General features: G+C 48.3%; 1 protein-coding gene across 1 annotated transcript in view; it reads left to right on the forward strand.

Annotated features, from left to right (window-relative positions):
• The first annotated feature begins 11,367 nt into the window (after nucleotides 1–11,367).
• The window catches only part of GLP2R (glucagon like peptide 2 receptor), a 110,727-nt gene continuing 102,422 nt past the window's right edge, over nucleotides 11,368–19,672 (forward strand). The window contains exon 1 of the mRNA XM_014573579.3: nucleotides 11,368–12,745. Within this exon, the coding sequence (XP_014429065.1) occupies nucleotides 12,641–12,745 (105 nt within the window). The 5' untranslated portion in view covers nucleotides 11,368–12,640. The remainder of the gene's footprint in view (nucleotides 12,746–19,672) is intronic.

Consider the following 19,672-nt stretch of genomic DNA (forward strand, 5'->3'; position numbering starts at 1 on the left):
TCGGACATCTGCTTACTTGCAGGGCCAGCATCAGTGTTCGAGTGTGCAGAAAGAGCCAGTGAAAGTGCTCTTCATCAGATGCTCTGAGGATACAGCCACTGATTCTGGATTCTGACCAGTGAATTGTACCAGTTGAGTAGTTAAGGTGAGAAGCAGAAATGACGTGCTGCTTGGTTGGCAAGAAAGAAAATGGGGCACAACAGATCTGTCCAGCCAGTGGAACCAGTGTAGGAAATGAAAAAGGGGAAAGGGCACAGAGAGCATGTCTGTTGAATCACAGGATTCAACAAAGCTACTGCAAGAACAGGTGTGTGATACAGAATCCCTGACTAGAGAGGACAGCTCAGGCTTCAGAACATCTTGTTAAATTTAATACTGGTAATGGAAGGAGTGAATGCAGGGATTTCCCCAGATCCCGCCAAGAGGGGGTGAGGAGTGTGTGTGCGTGCACTGAATTACCCCCAACTTTCTCCCCACCCTTGTCCAAGTTATCAGTTGTGGCTGGTGTTGGGTTACAAATCACATGAATGCTGGGATAATGCAATGCTGTTATCCTTAGTTTGGGTGTAAATGGCATCAGAACTGTATGTAGCCTGTCCTGATTAAGGGAGTCTCCTTCAGCAGAAATGCACTAACTACTAAGCAGGAGGTTCTGATGCTAGATCCCAGAGGGGTTGAGAAGAGGTGTTGTGTTTAGTGATCTGCCTAAGAATCACAGGCACTATTTGACTTGCCCCTCGCTGCTGTTTAAGGACAACATTCATTAGGCTCCATAGTAGAGAATCTTTTGGGTTTTTTTAAGTGACCACTAGGGCTGAAATTACTGATAATTGCATCTAAATGTGTAGACCTGCTATGGGACCACAATCTGTGGAAGAGGCAGCCTGGAGTGAACTAGCAGTGAGCTTCCCTCACTGAGAGCTAAAACTACTGGGAGTTGAAACCTCAAAAGACCAATTTGCAGAGGTCACAATGGCAGGTGACAGCACAGGGCATTGGTAACACAATGGTGGAGTGAAAAGTGGTACAATGAACAAAAGTGACGAAAGTGAGTGGTGAACTGCTAGAGGAAAGAGCAAGGTGCCTTCTGTCCTCATCACCCTTGCCAAAATTTGGAAGGTGAAATCCTATGAAAGTCCCTCTAAACTGAGTCTCCACTGATGAAGGACAACAACTGAGTGGGGTATAATGGAGGAAAATGTGAGGTACACATTAAAGAAACATATGTTTGTTGGACAATGTTTTGTTGAGTTTATTCCAGAATGCTAGATGACTGGGAAACTTATATAAATATATGCTTCCTAGTAGGCCAAGATTTTTAAAACTAATCATTTGCCCAGGTCATTATCACACATTATCTGGGGAGGTCTTTATCTTGGGGAATTTCTGTTCTAAACTTTTTTTATTAATTTTTTACAAAAGAATAGCTGAACTGGGTCAGAACAAAGGTCCATCTAGCCTAGTATCCTGACTTCCAACCGTGACCAATGCCAGATGGTTTTTATAAGGAAAGGGAATAAATAGAGCAAGCAAGGATCTAGTGGTCTATCCCCTGTTATCTAGTCCCAGCTTCTGATAAAAAGAGGTTAGGGACTCTCAGGCTCTGACTACACAGCAGTGTTATTTCAGAATAACTAACATTATCCCAAAATAGCATTGTCCACATCTACACTACAAGCAGTTATTTCAACATAATGTCAAAATAGTGTTGAGCTGGTGGACTTCTTACTGACTCGTATAACCCTCATTTTATGAGGAGTAGGGGAAGTTGGAGGAAGAGTGCTCTTCCTACTGTGTAGATAGCTTATTTCAGGTTTTGGTGCTATTTCGATGTAAGATACACAATTGATCTAGCTCAGTTGCGTAGCTAACTTTGGCTTTAGCCCGCTGATTAGACGTGCCCTCAGAGAATGGTTTTGCATCTCTGCCCATCCTGGCTAATAGCCATTCATGGACCTGTCCTTCAGGAACTTTTCCACTTTTTTTAACCTTCTTATTATAGTTTAGTCTTCAACATCCTCTGGCAAGGAGTTCCATTGGTTTACTGTATGTTGAAGAAATACTTCCTATTGATATTTTTAAACCTGATGCTTACTAATTCCATGCCATGATGCCTAGTTCTGGTGTTATGTAAAGGATTAAATATAATTTCCTTATTTACTTTCAGTTCCTGAAGAAAACACTGAGCGGATATTATTTATAGGCACATTCTTAAGGAGATGAGCTACATTCCTGAGAGAGCCAGGAGAGTGCTCCATAGCTCAGGGGGACAAGAAATCACTGGTGCTAGTCCTGTCCCTGCCTCAGGCAAAGGAAGTGCTGGTTGGAGTATAATCCGTACCAGTAAAGAGATGGGTCACCTCTACTCCTGTGATGCTGACAGCCTTATTTTCCCTTCCCAACCCACCCCTCCCACGGCACAGGGACCCCCTGCACTCAACTTTCACCTCCTGCGGCACAGGCAGCTGCCGCACTCCTGCTTCAGGGCCGACACCCCCTCCCACAGTGCACATGGCACCCTTTGGGCAGGGGCAGCAGGTTTGTATAATTTTTGGTGGTGCCCATTAGCCACACCCCATGACCCCCCATTAACCATGCCTCTGGAGGTAACACACTCGGGGCAAGATGGACACAACTAGACGTAAAAGGTGTTGTCACCCCTCTAGAAGGAGTTTCTCCACCATCCTCCTACGAACAGGGTTTAGTTTGGCCCCCACCAAACCTCCCTCATGCAACTATCCTCCATTTGCATTAACCCAATGTGTGTGACATTAACTCAGGGGCAGAGAGACTGGGGGGAGTATTCCCTCTAAGGCTAAGTCTACACTCGTGGCTTCTTGTGCAAGAACTGCTATACTTGCGGAAAAACCCCTCAGAGTATCCACACTGCCCGCCTGCTCTTTCGCAAGAGCTATACTCTTTTTCTAACAGGTGTAAGCTTTCTTGCACAAGAGGGCACTGTGGATGCTTGGCAGGAATTTTTTGTGCAAAAAACCCTTGTGGCTAAACTGGCCATCAGCGCTTTCTTGTACAAGAGAGCATCCACACTGCCATGGATGCTCTTGCGCAAAAGCACAGCTCTCACATGGCAGTGTGGAAGTGTTCTTGCGCAAGAAGTACTGGCACAAGAAGCTGCCAGTGTAGACGTAGCCTAAGTTTCCTCCCATGAGCAAAATGAATTTTGTGTTGTGTACCAGTACTGAGTTTGTGTGGCTTGTTCAGATTTGCCACTGTGACACCCAAGTTATTTATAAATATTTTATAAACCTTTACCTTTTCTCTCTGCTGCCCTGTCTCCTCCCCTTGCTCCATGAGCTCCCCTGGTGCCTGCTGCTCCCAACACCTCACCCTCCTCTGCTGTCCTGACTCCTGCCCTTCTCACTACCCTCAGCCCTCCTGCAACCTGCCCCCCCCACCATCCCATCTCTGCCCCGTGCCCACTCCTCCAGTAGCCCCATTCTGATCATGTGAGCTACCCCTCCTCATCTCCTCTTCTAACACCTCCCTCTACACACCTGCCCTGCCTCTCTCCTCTGGTGCTGGTCCCTCTCTTGCAGGTGTTTGCCCTTCTGCTTCACCCCAGAATCTCCTGGCACCTGCACCTTCCCTGCATCCTCCTGGTGCCTCCCCCTTCCCTCACTGCCCTTACCCCCTTTGCCTTTTTTCCCCTGATGCCCACCCCCTCACCATCCTCTGCCCCCATTCCTCTCATGCCCCTCTGCCCTCACACATGACTTGCTCTATCCCAGCCTTCATCATGCCCACCCCTCCTTTCAACACTTCTCTCAGCACCTCCCCCTCCCCTCTCCCAGCATCACCCTGTCCCCCCTCCCACTGACACCTCCCCTCCTGCCCATTTCCTCATTGTCTGTACTTGGCCCCCTGCCATTTGTCTCTCCTCCACCCTGTGCTTTGGTACCTGCCCCGTATTTCCCCCTCCCCATCCCCTTACCTTACCTTCTGCCTTCCACTTTGTGGGGCCAGAGTCTGCGCTTGGGCCCCAGAAGTCCCTGAACTCCGAACCTGGAACTAGGCCGCATGGTGCAACGCAGCGCCGAGCAGTCTTAAAGTCCTGGACTGTGACGTCACGTCACGCCCGGATGTGTCCCCAGACCCTGCTCACCTGGGAACGCTGCACATCATAGCAGCAGCGCGTGCTCACAAGGGGGAGCTGGACTTAAAGCTGCACACAACATGGAGGATGTGCAGGGCTCGGGGGGGTGGGGATGCGCGGGAGGTCCGGGGCCAGCTTCATGCAGGGCTGGGGGAGAGAACCAGCTCCACATACTGATGAAGCGGGCCCTGGCTCTGCTGCCCATGCTTCCAGGTTCAGGGCGCAGGGCCCCTTTAGGCGCGGGGCCTGATTCGGAGGAATTGCCCTAAGGCCAGCCCTTGCTCCCAGGACATCCCTGTCCTCTAGCCCAAGGACTCTAGGTCGCTGCTCACATAGGAGGCATGACCTCAGGGACAGTGGCTTCTGCCCCCCTGCTGTGCCCATGGATGAGTGACCGCCTCGCCCTCTTTGGTTATGTCAACACTGCAGCCTTTTGTTGGCAGAGACAATGCAAATGAAGTGCTCATTAGCATTTGTTGTACTGTCATTTGCATATTTTCTACCCATGCTTTTTGTGGAAGGGTTTTTTGCACAAAAACAAGCACTGTAGGTGGGGCCATTTTGCACAAACACTTTTGCGCAAGATCCCTTATATCTCAAAAAAGGAAGTATACAGGATCTTGTACAAAAGGGTATTTTTGCACAAAACGGCCCCATCTACAGTGCTTGTTTTTGCGCGAAAACCTCTTACACAAAAAGCATCAACAGAGAATATACAAGTGACAGTGCGACAAATGCTAATGAGCACTTCATTTGCATTGTCTCTGCTGACAAAAGGCTGCAGTGTAGATATAGCCTTTGTGTTCCCTCCACCTGGACCAGCTGGGATTGAGGGGCAAGCCATGCCACCTGTGCCAGCTTCCACAGTCTGGGGAGCGGAAGGTGAGCCTGGGTCCAGGAAGACCTCATCCGCCAGCATGTCAGTGTCCTGTGTGGCATGCAGCAGACCCTGGCACAGAAGATACGCCAGGACGCTGTGTGGCGGAATTGTGCCTGGGACCAGCTCATGCAGTGGTGTGATAACATGTGCCGTCATGTTGTGCATGATGGCACACCCACCTGCTTGTTGCTCCTGGCTTCTGCCCCCCTGCTGTGCCCATTCCCCCTCCACCTGCTCCCCCATGCGATGCCTCTGTTCTATCTCTGGGTGATGCCGATGCCCCCTTCCCAGCCCGCCCCCCCACACACCATTCCTGACCCTGCTCCACCCACCCCACCCCCCTTCCACCACTCTGTGTTTCCCCAGACCCATCCAACCCCAACTCCGATGAGGTCCTTGCACCCAAGGTGGCACATCTAGCTGCTTCACATGCCGCTCCGAGACCCCCTCCCCTGCCAGGTTATGAGCCCTCCTATCCCTGCCCATATTTCCTAATGTAAGATAAATACAGACTTCATTTTGTTGGAAACTGAACAGGTGTGTTTGAGAGGTCAGGGAAGGGGCGAAGGGAGAGGTTGTGGTGGGGAGGGGATAGGGCAGTAAGCCGGAGGCACTGGGGAGAGTTACTGGGGTCCTTGAGAGAACCCCTCTCTCGGGGCCTCCTGGATGCATACCCTGGCCTGATTGGCCAGGCAGATGGCAGTTGTCCATGGCTGCTGGAAGGCTCACCCCTCATGGCCAGCATCTGCCTCCCACCCCAAGACGAAGGGCTCCCCCTTCTTCTCAACAATGTTGTGGAGGACACAACATGCTGTAACCACCTCAGGGATGCTGTGCTCCCCCACATCCAGTCGGGTCAGCAGGCACCTGAACTGTGCCTTGAGGCAGTCAAAGGTTCACTCCTCCTGGTCTGGGTCAGATGGCCATTAAATTGGTCCCTGCTGGGGTCCAGGTGTTCGGTATAAGGCTTCATAAGCCATGGCATGGGGAGGGGGGCAGAGGAGGAGACAAATTCCACCCCTCCCCAATAACAGCTGGATCACATCTGTCCTTGACCTTTCTCTCCAGGTCCTGGGTAGTTTTCCCCAGGATGAACAGGAAGCATCTTACAGGAGAGTGGACTTCCCTCTCCAGGCAGTGGACAGTCAGATTAGAGTGTCCAGGCTGGTTGTAAATCAGTAGCCGGTACAAACGCTGCACCTCTCTGATTTCTGCCTACTGGACACATGCTAGCTTGTCAGAGAGGGACATTGATTACATTGAGGAGCTGACTCCTGTTTCAGGGAATAGCTCAACCAATGGATCATCTCTCTCTCCCTCCAAATGTCTACATACAGCCAGTACCAAATTCTCCCTGGCAAAATACAGCTTTATCATATTGACATGGCTGTGAGCCTGAGGTTCCCCACATAGTTTACCTCCTTAAGCTTCTTGTTGACCTTGATGGGCCTGTCTCAGAACTAGCTGAAAGCTGCTTTTCTCACGGATGAGAGCCATCACCTGATCCCCAGTGGAATAGGCACAGGCCTGTACTGTGCAGTCATACCAGACCTCCTGCTTCCTTTGAGTCCTGGCTAGGTTGGTGTAGGCCAAACCTATGAGCTCAGCAAGCTTTTCCCAGAAGATAAGTAAATCCTCCACCACTCCTTCATATCATCCATTGATATGAGCTTCCCCTCCCATTCATCGTTCATCAGGCCTAGGGTCCCCTCACTCTTCTCCGATACAGCAACTCAAAAGGAGAGAACCCTGTAGATTCTTGGGACACTTCTCAGTATATGGACAGCAGGTGGGGTAGAATCTTGTCCCATTCCTGTGGGTTCTGGTTCATAACATCTTTAACATCATCTTTAAAACACCATCAAACGCCTCCACCACCATCCCATTGGCCTAAGGATGATAGACTGAGGCTCAGATTTACCTCCTTAGACAACTCTACTCTGCTGAAAATGCTACTTTAGGTCAGCAGCATGTCTGCTTCCATAGGACAAGGCCACTGCTTTTGAGTACCAGGTAGCAAAATCTACCCCCACCAGAATGTGTTTCTTCTGACCAGGTCACCTTGCTGTGAGGTGCTACTAGTGTCCACAGCCACTTTTGGAAAAGGCTCCTCTATGATGTGCAAACGTCTCAAACCTGTTTTCCTTTTGTCCTTGTCCTTATCCACCCCTGGGCAGGGGTCACAGGACCTGTAATACCACTGGATAGCATTCAAGCCTCCAGGCCAGTAAGTTTTGTAGCAGCCTCTGCTTGGTGCACTGGATCCCATGGTATCCCAAGAAGGGGACATAAGAACATAAGAACGGCCATACTGGGTCAGACCATAGGTCCATCTAGCCCAGTATCCTGTCTACTGACAGTGGCCAGCACCAGGTGCCTCAGAGGGGGTGGACTGAAGACAATGATCAAGCAATTTGTCTCCTGCCATCCCTCTCCAGCCTCTGACAAACAGAGGCCTGGGACACCATTTTATCCCCTGGCTAATAGCCTTTTATGGACCTAACCTCCAGGAAATTATCTAGCTTCTCTTTAAACTCTATTAGGGTATGTCTACACTACAGCGCTAATTCGAACTAACTTAGTTCGAATTAGTTAATTCGAACTAAGCTAATTCGAACTAATGCATCTAGAACTAAAAACGCTGTTGCAAAAAAAGCAAATATGATTCTAGGTTGTATCAACAGGTGTGTTGTAAGCAAAACTTGTGAAGTCATTCTGCCGCTCTACTCTGCACTAGTTAGGCCTCAGCTGGAGTACTGTGTCCAGTTCTGGGCGCCACATTTCAAGAAAGATGTGGAGAAATTGGAAAGGGTACAGAGAAGAGCGACAAGAATGATTAAAGGTCTAGAGAACATGACCTATGAAGCCAGGCTTCATGAACTGGGCTTGTTTAGTTTGGAAAAAAGAAGATTAAGGGGGGACATGATAGCGGTTTTCAAATATCTAAAAGGGTGTCACAAGGAGGAAGGAGAAAATTTGTTCCTCTTGGTTTCTGAGGACAGGACAAGGAGTAATGGGCTTAAAGTGCAGCAGGGGAGGTTTAGATTGGACATTAGGAAAAAATTCCTAACTGTCAGGGTGGTCAAATATTGGAATAAATTGCCAAGGGAGGTGGTGGAATCTCCCTCTCTGGAGATATTTAAGAACAGGTTAGATAGACATCTGTCAGGAATGGTGTAGATTGAGCTTGGTCCTGCCTTGAGGGCGGGGGGCTGGACTCGATGACCTCTTGAGGTCCCTTCCAGTCCTATTATTCTATGATTCTATGATTAGCGTTTTGCTAATTCGAACTAGCATGTCCACATTAAGTGGACCCTGAACCGGGCTTAAGGATGGCCAGAAGCAGTGCTGGCAGGGCATCAGAGGAGGACTTAGAGCGTGGAGATGCTGCCTCAGGCTAGCGCAGGGCTGTGCTTAAAGGGACCCGACCCCCACCCCGGACAGACAGTTCTCAGGGGTGCCCCGCTTGCAAAGCAGTCCTGGCTTGGAGTGCCCACACTGGGCACATCACACCACTTGGCCATCAGCCCGGCTGCACTTGCCGCAGGCTGCCATCTGGGGAGAGGGGGCTGCAGGAGAGCTTCCACCCCCAGAAGCCCGCAGAGCCAGCACAGTCCTCCCCATCGGAGGCGCGTACCCCATTCCTCCCTCACCTCCTTCCACTTACCCTTCCCTAGCCCCTTTTCTTGATGTACAAAATAAAGGACAATTGTGTTCAAAAATGGAATCTTTATTGAACAAAACTGGGGGAGACTGGGAAAAGGAGGTGGGAGAGGGGAAGAGAGAGGGTGAGAGAGGGGAGGGCAACTACAATGATCAGGGTTTGGGAACAGGTCCCATATGAAGAGAGGCTAAAGAGACTGGGACTTCTCAGCTTAGAAAAGAGGAGATGGAGGGGGGACAGGATAGAGGTCTCTAAAAGCAGGAGTGGGGTGGAGAGGGTGCATACAGAAAAGTTCTTCATTAGTTCCCATAAAGAAGGACTAGAGGACACCAAAGGAAAGGAATGGGTAGCAGGCTTCAAACTAGTAACAGAAAGTTCTTCTTCACAAAGCAAAGAGTCAACCTGTGGAACTCCTTACTGCAGGAGGCTGTGAAGGCTAGAACTAGAACAGAGTTTAAAGGGAAGTGAGATCAAGTCATGGAGGTTGGGTCCATGGAGTGCTATTAGCCAGGGGGTAGGAGTGGTGTCCCTGCCCGAAGTTTATGGAAGGCTGGAGAGGGATGGCACGAGACAAATGGCTTGGTCACTGTCTTCGGTCCATCCCCTCCAGGGTCCCTAGGGTTGGCCGCTGTTGGCAGACAGGCTACTGGGCAAGATGGACCTTTGGTCTGACCCAGTATGGCCATTGTAAGCTCAGGGTCGGGGGTCTCAGTGGACCCCCTTGATTTTCATGCACACCTGCTCCTGGGTGGCCAGGCTGGCAGATCTCCTGCCCTAACCGGCCACTTTCCTGTGCCTAGTGGTCCACGACAAGGTCCACGATGTCCGCACTAGGCCAGGCGGGTGCCCGCCTCTTGCGGTCCCAGGCAAGCTCCTGGGAGCCGCCAGCCTGGTCCCAGGAAGAGGGGGAGGGATGGGGGGCATCGGGTGGGTGGCTCAAGCCATGCCAGGTACAGGGTCTTCTGGCTGGGTGCTGGCAGGCTTGCACCTGGCACGGGCACTGTAGCCAGCCTGTGCCCCTTTAAGGGGCCCGGGGCCGGGAGGGGGGCAGACGAGTTTCCCTGGTGTTGGCCAGAGTGGCCACCAGGGAAAGCTGGGGAGGGCTAGCCTCCCACTAGTTCGAATTAAGGGTCTACACAGCCCTTAATTCGAACTAGTAAATTCGAACTAGGCTTAATCCTCGTGGAATGAGGATTACCTAGTTTGAACTAAGCACTCCTTTAGTTCGAATTAAGTTCGAACTAACGGAGCACTAGTGTAGCGCCTATGAAAGTTAGTTCGAACTAACGGACGTTAGTTCGAACTAACTTTGTAGTGTAGACATACCCTTATAATCCTAGCCTTCACAGCCTCCTCTGGCAAGGAGTTCCACAGGTTGACTACACTTCTTCTTGAAGAAGAACTTTCTGTTATTAGTTTTAAACCTGCTCCCCATTAATTTCATTTGGTGTCCTCTAGTTCCTCTATTTAGGGAACTAATAAATAACTTTTCTTTATCGGCCCTCTCCACACCAGTCATGATTTTATAGACCTCTATCATATCCCCCCTCAGTCTCCTCTTTTCTAAACTGAAAAGTCCCAGTCGCTTTAACCTCTCCTCATATGGGACCCATTCCAAACACCTAATCATTTTAGTTGCCCTTTTAGTTGACATCATGGTTCAACTACAGCAGCACTTCTCAGAACAACCTGCCACAACTCCAGTTCCGCTGGAGGGATCAATTCTTGGTACAAGAATCCTTTCTCCTACAGGAACCTCTCCTGGTAGCCTTCCCTCAGGAGCTGTGCTGCACTGAGGTCAGCAAGGTCCCTCAGCTTCTGTAAGGAGACCTGCTCCCTCTTGCTGGCTGGGTCTGAGGTTGCAGCCCTGCTGAGTGTGGTCCCTAGGAACTCCCTTTGTGCTGGGCAAGGGCCCCATGAACCCTGCTGGGGACACTCTGGCTATGTCTAGACTACAGGGAGAGGTTTCAGAAAAAGATACACAAATTGCAAATCACAATGTGCGTATCTTTTCCCACTTTTTTTTTTTTCAGAAGAGGATTTTCTGAAATTTGGCCCATCTACACAGGGCCAAATTTCAGAAAACCCTCTTCTTTCAGAATATCCCAAAAGATGCCAAAAGAATGTGCCCACTTCAGAAACTGTTCTGAAAAAGTGGACGTGTTCCCTGGATGAGGCGCAGTTTTTCCGGGACACAGAAAAATGCTGCAGTCTAGACATAGCCTCTGAAGACTCCAAACAGAGGAGACTATCTCAGGTTTAAGAGACAAGTCCGCATATTAAGGATTGCAATATTCAGTGGTGGGAGAAAAATTGTGTATTCTAGTTGTTGCTCAGTCTAATAGGGTTGATAGATTAGTCTGCATGTTCATATTTTCTTTTCATTTGGTAACTACTCCTACTTTTTGCCTATCACTTAACACCACTTAAATCAATATTTAATAGCCATTAAATGTTATTTACTGTTTATCTTTTAGTGAGTTTGGCAAATTTGCCCAGGGGTTTTACAAAAGGCCTGTGTATGTCTATTTTCCATTAATGAAATGGTAAACCAACTAATCCATGAAATTCCTAAGGTACAGTGCTGGGAGCCGGGGAGATTTGGCTGGTGTCTTTCTTTGTGTGATTCATGAGTGGCTCTGGGAGTATCCATGCAATCTAGCTGGGTGGGGGGGGGGGGGGGGGCTCCACATGTGGTTGTGCTGAGTCCCAGAATGCACCCTGGGGGGGGATCCCATCACAGTGGGCACTTGGGACTTTCCCTTTGTGCATGAGAAAGGAGATGCACAGCATACCTACACTGAAAAGAAAGGTGTGCTCTTAGCTTTGGTAACCAACTCTAGTTGGGATAGCAGTAAATTTAGTAGCTTGAGTTTCCCCAGTAAGTGCTGAAAGATCTCGGCATCATTCAGGGCAGGTTCTGACTCTAAGTACTGCCCTGAGCAGGAAATGGGCCAAGCTATATGGTAGCCAGGAGGAGAAGCATGCTAGGTGATGACAGGGATGCTGCAACACCCTTGGCTTGGAGTGATTTCTAATATAAGCACGGTTTACTGATTGGGTCAGTGTCTTTTTGCACCCCTGACAACAAGAATTCAATCTGAGAGGCATCTAAGAGGGTCACAATGCCACCCTCAGACCTTCCTCCCTCTATCACTATTCCCTCAGGGTAGTAATGTATTGACCACCTCTCCTAGCAGGAAATTACTAACTCAGCTTCTTGCTCTAACTTGGCTAACACTGGGCAGTAAGTTGCAGGAGAGAGTCAAAGATCCAGCTATTTCCTGTTTTCCTCCATCTTCCATGCCATCCTCAGGAGGGGCTGGAAGAAAGACATAAAATATCCTAAGTCTGATCATAAAACAGAGGTGGCAAAACTGCTCTGGTATGCGTGACCATGTTCCATGTCACCATCCTGCCCTTAGTGTGAAGACTGAGTGATGTGTGCTCCATGAAGTTCAAAATAAGCCTGGCGAAGCTGCCGCCAGTGAGCCATTTAATTTGTGTCCTGGTTCAGCAGAGTTACTGTGCAAGATTTTTCTTATTTCCCTAGAGTTTATGTTTAAACAGCATAACAGGTTTTTAATCTGTAGGGTCTGGGTTCTGCTCCCACTAAAGTCAAATGGCAAAACTGCCATAAATTTCTATGGGAACAGGATCAGCCCCTCAATGTGTAATACTTGCTTTCACTACTTCTCATTGGCTGACAAACAACAGAAAGCAGACATGCTTGTGAAATCTAAGTAAATTCCCTTTGCCTTGACACAGGGGGAAAAAAGGAAAGGAAGTCAATCTCAAAACTCTGGAGGTTTCAATAGCTTTTTTTTTTTGGCTTGAGTAACTTGAGATCCATGAAACAGTCATTTGTGATATTGTCTGTAGTTTTTAAAAGTGCAGGCATTAAGCTTTTCACAGAACAGGGTGGGAAATTGGCTCTATTGTAAAGCAAGAGTACAGCACATAACTCTTGAAGTTTACCATTATGAGTATCTCTATCCATTCTGCTCTCTGCTGCAGCATGAGGTTCTCTTCCAGAATATCTCCGGGACCTGTTTCTTTTGTTATCACACTGTTTCTGATAAAACAGGTAAAATTAATTATCAATGATTGATTTTAAAACCTTATATAGTCCTTTCATCTAATTTTCATAATGTTTAATGTTTGTAAATGCTGATATTTTCATAAATAGTACTTGTTTAACAATGCTAAGTATTTCAAAATGCAAAAAGTGTTAATTTATTAATTGCATGTTATTTCCCAATTTTTTGCTGTAATCCAGGTCATATAGTAATATTTTTCCTATTTTTAATTCTAGTTTTATATTGAATACACTGTTTTGAATTTGCCTTATAAAGGCTGTTTAAATATTAACATACATTGTGTTAACTATTAAATCTGACGAGGAGTCCTGTGGCGCCATATAGACTAACCGAAGTGTTGGAGCATAAGCTTTTGTGGGCAAAAACCCACTTCGTCAGATGCATGATGAAGTGGGTCTTTGCCCACGAAAGCTTATGCTCCAACACTTCGGTTAGTCTATAAGATGCCACAGGACTCCCTGCCGCTTTTGCAGATTCAGACTAACACGGCTACCCCTTTTAATCTGAGTATCAATTTTAAAACTGTAGTCTGTTTACGAAAGGCAGAAAAAAATACATATGACATTTACATTAGTTTATTTTGCTTCTCTGCAATTCATTATATTTTCTTTAAAACAGAGTGAAAATTGTAATATCACGTTTTTATTTTTATAGTAGATTCCTGACATATGTAGACCATAGAGTTTGAAACATTTTGTGTCAAGGTTTTCATAAAATTCATGTCAAAATTTTGATTAAAAAAAATCTGCCTAGCTCACTACTGATATAGTATTTTTTAAACAGTTTAATAAAGTTTAATAGTAAATTTCATTGATCTGAATGAGACAATCACAAATGTAAGCTTACTATAAGAAAGAAAGCATATCTTGTTGAATGTGTTTCATGAATTTCTTTTTACTTGTACAACTGGTATGAATAAATAAAACAAAGTCAATAAGGCTCATTAAGGCTTTGAATTTTGATAGAATAAGATCATATTGCACTCAAAGTTGTAATCAGCCAAATTTATTTCAGAGACTTACTTAAAACTGAATCATCACTGTAGTTTCTAAGCCATAACAAATCGTAAGGACACATGGAACAAAATTGTGGGCCTGTTGAAGTCAAAGGTAAAAGTCATTAACTTCAGTGGGGCCAGGATTTCATCCCTGGTATATTTTCCATCAATATTCTCAGTAATAACTTCAACTTTGATTCATTTATAATGCCATAGTGAACTTTAAGCATGTCTTGGAGAAGAAGAGGCAATTGTAATTTATCATACCTACATCTCCCTGGTAGACAGGTAGATTAAGGGAATGGTTACAAATATTAGTACATATTTAATCTTCAGGTCTTTTGGATCTTTTTGGCAGTTTTGTTGTCCACAGCCTGTAATAATTCAGTCTAAGTGGCCAACAATTTCCTCATCATATTCAAAATAAAGAATAATCCAAGATGAAGTAGCATATCCTAATTAAATTGTATTATTTCATTTTCATTTTAACAAAATTCAGAGGGTGAAATTTTGATCCCCCTCTGAGATCAGTGGCAAAACTCCCATTGACTTCAATGGGTCCAGTCTTTCGCACACAGATTTTAATGTCAAAAGAGATCAATATGATCTAACATCTTACTTAATATGGGATGGAAAATCTGTCTAGTGATTCCTATATCATGGCTCTAATTTCTGGGTGAGCTAGAGTATCTCTTTAAGAAAGAGACATCCAGTCTTGATCTAAAGATTCTAGGTGGTAAAGAACCCACCAGGTTTCAATTAAGTTGTGAAAAAGGTTAATTATGCTTACTGTTAAAACATTTTGTACTGGATCTCTAGACTAAGCTTCAGCTTCCATATACAAGATCTTGCTCTGACTTTGTCGATTAAAGAGACCTCTACTGCCAGAGAAATGTTGTCCCCATGTCAGTACTTGCAGACTGTGATTATCACTCTTAAGTGCAATCCCCTGAATAGCCTGGATGAACCTTATTGAATTAAGTTAAACTTTACTGAATTAGGTTTATATATGTTAAGAGTTCACTGTTTGGGTTTTGGGGTGCAGCTGCAGATGAGGTACTTGGTGTGTAAGAAGTACTCCAGGTAGGGAGCAAGAGGTTTGGAGTGGGGGAGAGGGCTCAGGTTTGGGGTGTGGGATTTAGGAAGGGGTCAGGGATTTAAGGTGCAGAGGGGGGTTCAGGATCAGGAAAGGGAGTTAGGATGCAGGGTCTGAGTGGGAGTTAGGGTGCAGGAGGATCTTAGGACTGGGGCAGAGGAGTGGGTGTTTACCTGGGCCTTACTGAAATACTGGGAGGTGGGTTCACATAAACCTGCCAGCTTCTAAAGGCCCCACCCACAGTCAAGTGGGAAGAACCACTGAACTCAGCAATTAAATGAATGGGGGGGGGGGGGGCAGATAATGAAAAATAGCAATGGGACTGAGGTCAGAGGTTCAAAAGGAAGAATCCAGAGGGAGACACCAACCAGAGAACACTGGATAGGTGCCACTGCTCCTCCAAGCTATCTAAGGAGCCACCTAGAGGAACTCTTCCCAGATGCATAACACCATATAGAGAACAGAAATAGGTCACACAGTATCTGAGTACCCCTCATCCAGCATGCTCCTCCTCATATTATAAATAGCAGCTTTGGCCGGGGCTAGGAGGAGGTTTACAAGACTATTCTGTGGGCCATGAATATGGTGTGCTGAAATAAACAGGTGCAGGGGGAAATGCAGCGAGAACCTCAACAAGAGATTCTGGAGAAGCTGGAAAAGGGGCTCCAACATGATGCATTCAAGGTAGCCATGCATCAGGTTCTCCCTCATGCTGCAAAAGGAGCAAGCATTGAACCACACCAGGTACAAGCCTGAGCTCACAGCTTGGTGGAGGAGCCACAAGCCGTGATTCCTGTGAGCTGTGGGACCAAGGTGAAGTAGAGGCTGGCACACCAGGGTTCCTCACCATCAACAGGTGGTAGGTAGTCCTGCCATTTGGTGCTGGGGTAGGACACCAAAAGGGAGGAGGCTGAGAGGGATTTCAGAGCAAGGGCCCAATTAAAAGTTCTGGAGGACTTGAAACATGGGAGAAGAGAGTTTGGGGCGAGGGGCACTTAAGTGGGACAGCTTCCATTTGGTGGGAAGGGACAGGTGGCTCTGCGCTGCCCCTGGTTTACAGTTGGAGTTGGTCCTGCTTTGGGCAGGGGCTGGACTTGATGATCTCCTGCGGACTCTTCCAGGCCTAGGATTCTGTCATTCTGTGATTCTTACCTGTGGGGGGCAGTGCCCACAACTCCCATTGGTCATGATTCCCAGCTAATGGGAGCTGTGGAGAAAGAGCCTCCAGATGAGATCAACAGGAGTGCAGAGCTTCCTAGTGCTCATGGAGATGAGGCACCAGCCCAGAGCGGGAGGGAGGAGGAATGGCAGTGTGCTGAGCCAGCATCTCTACTCTGCCCAAAAAGGCAAGCATGGAACGCGGGGGCTTTGTTGACTGCAGTCTTGGATTTGAGTGAGCCAAATTTAAATGAATATTGTTCAAATGAGTCCATCTTTCTATGTGATCCACTTTGCTCTTCGTAGTTCACCTGTCCTTGTCAATATGGTTCACTCCACTACAAGTTGTCACCTGCAAACTTCACTGCTAATAAGTTCATTTTCTTCTAAATCATTGATAAAGATATGAGGTAGCATTAAGTCAAGCACAAATCTCTAGACAACCTGACCAAAATCCCCCTCATTGGATGATGACTTCAGATTTAAATTACCTTTTGAGATCAATAGCTGACAGGACTATTCAATATATTGTGTTGATTTTATATCCTGCTACTCTTCTAATGAGAATGGCATGAAGCATTAATTTATATTTATTTAGTTGGTGTTAGTCCTGCTTTTAGCAGGGGCTTGAACTAGATGACCTTCTGAGGTATTTTACAACTCTAATCTTCTATGATTCTATACGTTTCACAGAAGTTTGTCAACAGTTGCCAGCTATTGCTCTTTCAACTTCTCTATCTAGGAAAGCTTGCACTTGAAAGCAGACAATGTCACAAGTCAATGTCCTTGCACCTTTAAAGGTCCTGCCCCTCCTGTGGAGGTTGCTATCAGGAGCTTCTTTCTCAACATGTGTAGTGCGACAGACGGTAATGGGGCACTATTTGAAGCCATGGGAAGGGTGGACAGGAACCGGATGGGGACACTGAGCAGAGAACCCCGGACAGTACCCACTGCTCCCCGAAGCTGTCCAGGGAGTCAGTGGATGCCGCCCAGAGGAACTCTGCCTGGATGTGAGACCAGGGAGGAACGGAGGTGGGCCCCACAGTCACAGAACACCCCCTCATCCAGCGTCATCCTCCTGATATTATAGGTGGCGGCTTTCGCCAGGGCCAGAAGAAGGTTGACAAGGAGGTCTCGTGACTTTGTGGGGTCTCAGACGGGGTGCATGTAAATGAAAAGGTGAGGGGAAGAGTGTAGCCTGAATCTCAATAAGAGGTTCTGGAGGAACCAGAATAAGGGCTGCAACCTGGCGCATTCCAAATACGTGTGCACCAGGTTTTCCCTCATGCTGCAGAAGGGATAAGTGTCTGGGATAGGGGTGAACTGCACCAGGTACAGGCCCGTGCTCATGACTCCATGAAGAAGCCACCAACTAATGTCGCCAATGGATCGCGGGATCAGAGGGGAATACAAGCTGGCCCATTGGGGTTCCCCACCCTTTAATTGGTCATAAGTAATCCCACCATTTGGTGCTGGGATGGGACACAAGGGTGAGGAAATGCAGTGTGTGGAGCAGGAGCATGTACAGATGGTCTCTAGGTGCATTTTGGAACCAGACCAGCTGCAGATCTGGCAGCTGGGGGGGGTCCAGGAGTGGGAAAGCCAGACGGAAGGGGGGCCACAGAACAGGGGCCCAAGAAACAGAGTTGGAGGGCTTGCAGTGTGGGTGGGGGGAGGAGGCATACCCTCTCGCAGGGCTCACTGTGGGAAATTAAGAGCAGGCTGTAACAAAGCTGCCTTCACCTCCTGGAGTATGTGCAGAGGCCTTCGGGGGGTGGAGAGCCCTAAGCACTGAGCGAGTGCTCAGGGATCCATCCAGTCCCCCCGTCATAGTCCAGGAGGTCTCCGACCTTTGTGGTTTCTGCCAGAATCAGCCTCTGGTGCGCCGAGGAAAAGTCCACCACCTGCACGCACTAGACTGGATTGTGGAGCAGAGGCTCCGCAAGGAGGTCTGCTCCCTCAGTGGCCACAAAGGACCTGGTTGCTGAAAACAGCTTCCCAGTCTGGAGGAGTTCCTGGCAGAATTCCGGCAGCTCCGAGAGGTCTCGTAGAAGACCCCTCAGGTGGATGAAAGAGCTGCTGGTTATATCTGAGCCCTCTGAGGTGACAGAGGAAAACATGTGCCAAAAGGCTCCATGACAGACTACCTGCATTATACAGGAGTCTCTGCAGGGCCTGGAGGCTGAAAGTCCAGACCTGGCTGTATATGCAGACCAGGCCCTGGCCCTGGCCCCGGCCCCCCTCCTCCAGGGGAAAGCACAAGACCCCTGCAGACACCCAGTGAATTCCTGGCCAGAAAAACTCCCGTGCTATCCTCTGGAGTCTGGCTAGGACCTCTGGGGCTGGGCTCGGAGTGTTGAGTCAGTGCCAGAGCATGGACAGGACCAGTTGATGCAGCACCAGTGCACTCTCATGCAGGGAGAGACACTGGAGCAGTCCTGTCCATCTGCATAGCCACTCACCCACCCTGACCTCCAAACCTTGCCAGTTCTCCGGCACAGAAGGATGCATGGTGGATAGAAAGACACCCAGATAGAGCAGCAGGCCCACACTCCACCTGATGGCCTGAAGAGCAGATGGGAGAGAGCCTGCCTGCCACCCATCCCCAACCACCAGGACCGAGCTCTTGACCCAGGCAAAGGAGGCTGACGAGTAGACAGCTTGGCAGGCTTCCACCCACTCCAGGTTGCCCAGGTCCTGGACCACGAGGAGCAAGTCATTGGTGTACACTTACAGGACCAGTTGCAGCTCTGGTTCCCAGAGCACCAACCCCGTCAACCTCCTACGGAGGAGACAGAGGAAGGACTCGATCACCATAGCATACAGCTGGCCTGACAGCAGACACCCCTGGCATACCCCCTGCCTGAAGCTGACTGGCTCGGTCAGGGTCCACTTGAGCCTGACCAAACACTCCGCGAGGGTGTACAGCACCTGGAGAGAACCCACAAAACGGGGCCCGAAGCCGAAGGCCTGCAGGGTGCCCAGGAGGTACCCATGGTCCACCCTGTCGAACACCTTCTCCTGGTCCAGGGACAGGAGGCGAATGACAGACCATCCTTACAGCCAAGCTCCAGGAGATCCCGGACCAACTTTAATGGGGTCTATTTGAAAACCATGGGAAGGTGGGCGGACAAAGCCTGCCTACATTCTAAAAGCCCCTCTCCAGCCTCACGGGAGGGACAACTGGACCCATGTCCAACTGATTACGGGGAACAAATAATGACAAAAGGATCAAGGAGTGCGGGTCACAGGTTCAAAATAAGGGAACCAAATGGGGACACCGAGCAGAGAACCATGGATAGCGCCTACTGCTCCTCAAAGCTGTCGATGGAGCCAGTGGATGCCACCCAGAGGAACTCTTCCCAGATACATGACACAAGGGAGGAACGGAAATAGGCCCCACAGTCGCAGAGAACCCCCTCGTCCAGCATCCTCCTCCTGGTATTATGGATGGCAGTTTTCGCTAAGGCCAGGAGGAGGTTGACAAGGAGGTCTTGCAACTTTGTGGAGCCACGGATTGGGTGCGCATAAATGAAAAGGTGAGAGAGAAAAGTGCAGCCAGAACCTCAATAAGAGGTTGTGATGGAGCCCGAATAGAGGCTGCAACGTGGTGCAATCGAGGTATACGTGCCCCAGGTTTTCCCTTCACACCACAAAAGGGGC

The sequence above is a fragment of the Pelodiscus sinensis genome, chromosome 20 (genome assembly GCF_049634645.1).
Source record: "Pelodiscus sinensis isolate JC-2024 chromosome 20, ASM4963464v1, whole genome shotgun sequence".
In the NCBI taxonomy this organism is placed as follows: Eukaryota; Metazoa; Chordata; order Testudines; family Trionychidae; genus Pelodiscus; species Pelodiscus sinensis.